Genomic DNA, 1,850 nt, shown 5'->3' with positions numbered 1-1,850 from the left:
TCACTATATGAACCATGTAATTATTCTTAGGGGACATATGTCCCAGAATAAAGTTATTTTTTTTATTCATTCATTCATTTCATTTCACCTCTTGACTCAATGGTGTTAGAGCTGCCAATGTCCACCAGACACCTCACTCCTGTTCTGATTGTTGGCCGACCGCCATGTTTTCACCGTACATTGTGACTCTAGTGTGGGGTGGCCTCTCTGCCGACACTCTCTTCAACTCTCCTCTTAAGTTTTTCTGCCTCCTATTGTCCGCCTCCATCTGCTCCTCTGTCCATCGCTATTCCCCGCTCTGCCTTCTTCCTCCATTTCTGAGGATTCCGACACTTCTGTTGATTCACTTACTGAACCAACTGCCCTTTGTGAGACACCCTTTCTCCTCCATTGGCTCTGCCTGGTTTGTATCTCTCCTCCGGTATGTGTAAGAGCACTGCCTGGTGATGTGCTCTTCTGTTCCACACTCAAAACACCTGGTGCGTGGACACTGAGCCAGTAACTGTCTGGTCCTTCCACATCTGTGGCACTTACAATCCTCACGTCACCGTTATTCTTCGTTCTAGGCTCACTTGGCCACTGCTTCCCTTATTTTTTCAGTTATTTGGTAAAACCAGACAAGGAGAACTCTGGTATACTGCGCTCTAGGTTGTCAAGGTTTTCTCACCTCTCTTAACAGTTGGGGGTTGTCTTCTTTGGTTGTCCATCTTTTGCCTCCGAAAGCTTTCTTCAATCTTTCTTTGGCTATGGGCCATTTGGTTTCTTTGTCTGCCTTTATTTGGTTTAGGATACTCCTCTTTATCCTACATACCAAGGACACCTTCAATGAGTCAGCATCTCCTTTGTTTAGCAAATCTTCCTTTACCTTTGCTTCTATTCCAGCTATAATTCGGTCACCTCCTTTAATAAAATGGTTTAACTCGCCCCATCTCTCCGAAGAATCTTTCTAAATCCGAAATTCCTTTCTGCAGGTGCATACGCATGTTGTGCTGCCATTGTTGGTGTACATTCGGCAACAGAGGAGAAAAAAAAATTTTTTTAATGAATCTCGACTTTCACACTCGTTCCTGGGCAGTACACCAATTACCTGACTGTGGAAAGAGACTTATAAAAAAAAAGGGAAATAGGTAGATTGAACAACTCGCTTTGAATATCAAATCAATACTGTTTATTTTTTTTCTGATCCCTCTAAAACAGAATAACATTAAAGTAACAGGTTGTATTACACATGGTTACCATTGGTACTTGAAGGTGTACAGTGAAATACTTATCTGGTGTTTTGAAGTGTCCGTTCTATATGGATTGAATTAGAAAAAATTTGGAGATGTAGGGCCTCTTCACCACTATGTATTTATGGGATCGGTCCCTCTATATATATCCAGTGAAAACCTGATCAGCTGACAGCCTGTTACTTATTTTAATTAAAATATCACTTCATTACCATATAACTTAATAAAATTGGTTTGTTTCATAACAATAATACATTTTAGGTAGAAAATATATCATTGTAATGTCATCACATAATTTTTCTTTTCTTCTTAGGTCAAACCCACAAACTTCAGTGTTATGGATATAGCACTAACGGGGCATTTTCTTCACGGTGCACATCAAAGATCTTTGAAACTCATCAAGTTGCTGTCCCAGTTTCCACCATGGACTGTTACATCTGGATGGATAGCCACTTACAAGTCTTATAAGTTTTAAAAGAAAACAAATTTTCATATGCTTTAGCACATATTTCAGGCTGTGATTGAAGAATATCATTATTATTGAAATAATAATGACTTTGTGATAATTCATGCATCCTTCTCTGTGAAGTATGTGTGTGCGTGTATGTATATATATATATA

General features: G+C 39.3%; 1 protein-coding gene across 2 annotated transcripts in view; it reads left to right on the top strand.

The window, feature by feature from the left end:
• The window catches only part of LOC112211468 (endoplasmic reticulum metallopeptidase 1-like), an 86,686-nt gene extending 84,836 nt beyond the window's left edge, over positions 1-1,850 (top strand). For both annotated transcript variants that reach the window (XM_067053134.1, XM_067053135.1), the window contains exon 13: positions 1,543-1,850. In XM_067053134.1, coding sequence (XP_066909235.1) covers positions 1,543-1,704 — 162 coding nt within the window. In that variant the 3' untranslated portion in view covers positions 1,705-1,850. The remainder of the gene's footprint in view (positions 1-1,542) is intronic.

The sequence above is a fragment of the Halyomorpha halys genome, unplaced genomic scaffold (assembly GCF_000696795.3).
Source record: "Halyomorpha halys isolate HHAL.00 unplaced genomic scaffold, Hhal_1.1 Scaffold1009.1, whole genome shotgun sequence".
NCBI classification, from domain to species: Eukaryota; Metazoa; Arthropoda; class Insecta; order Hemiptera; family Pentatomidae; genus Halyomorpha; species Halyomorpha halys.
The sequence above is the reverse complement of the archived record's forward strand: the minus strand, read 5'-3'. Positions and strand labels throughout refer to the sequence as shown.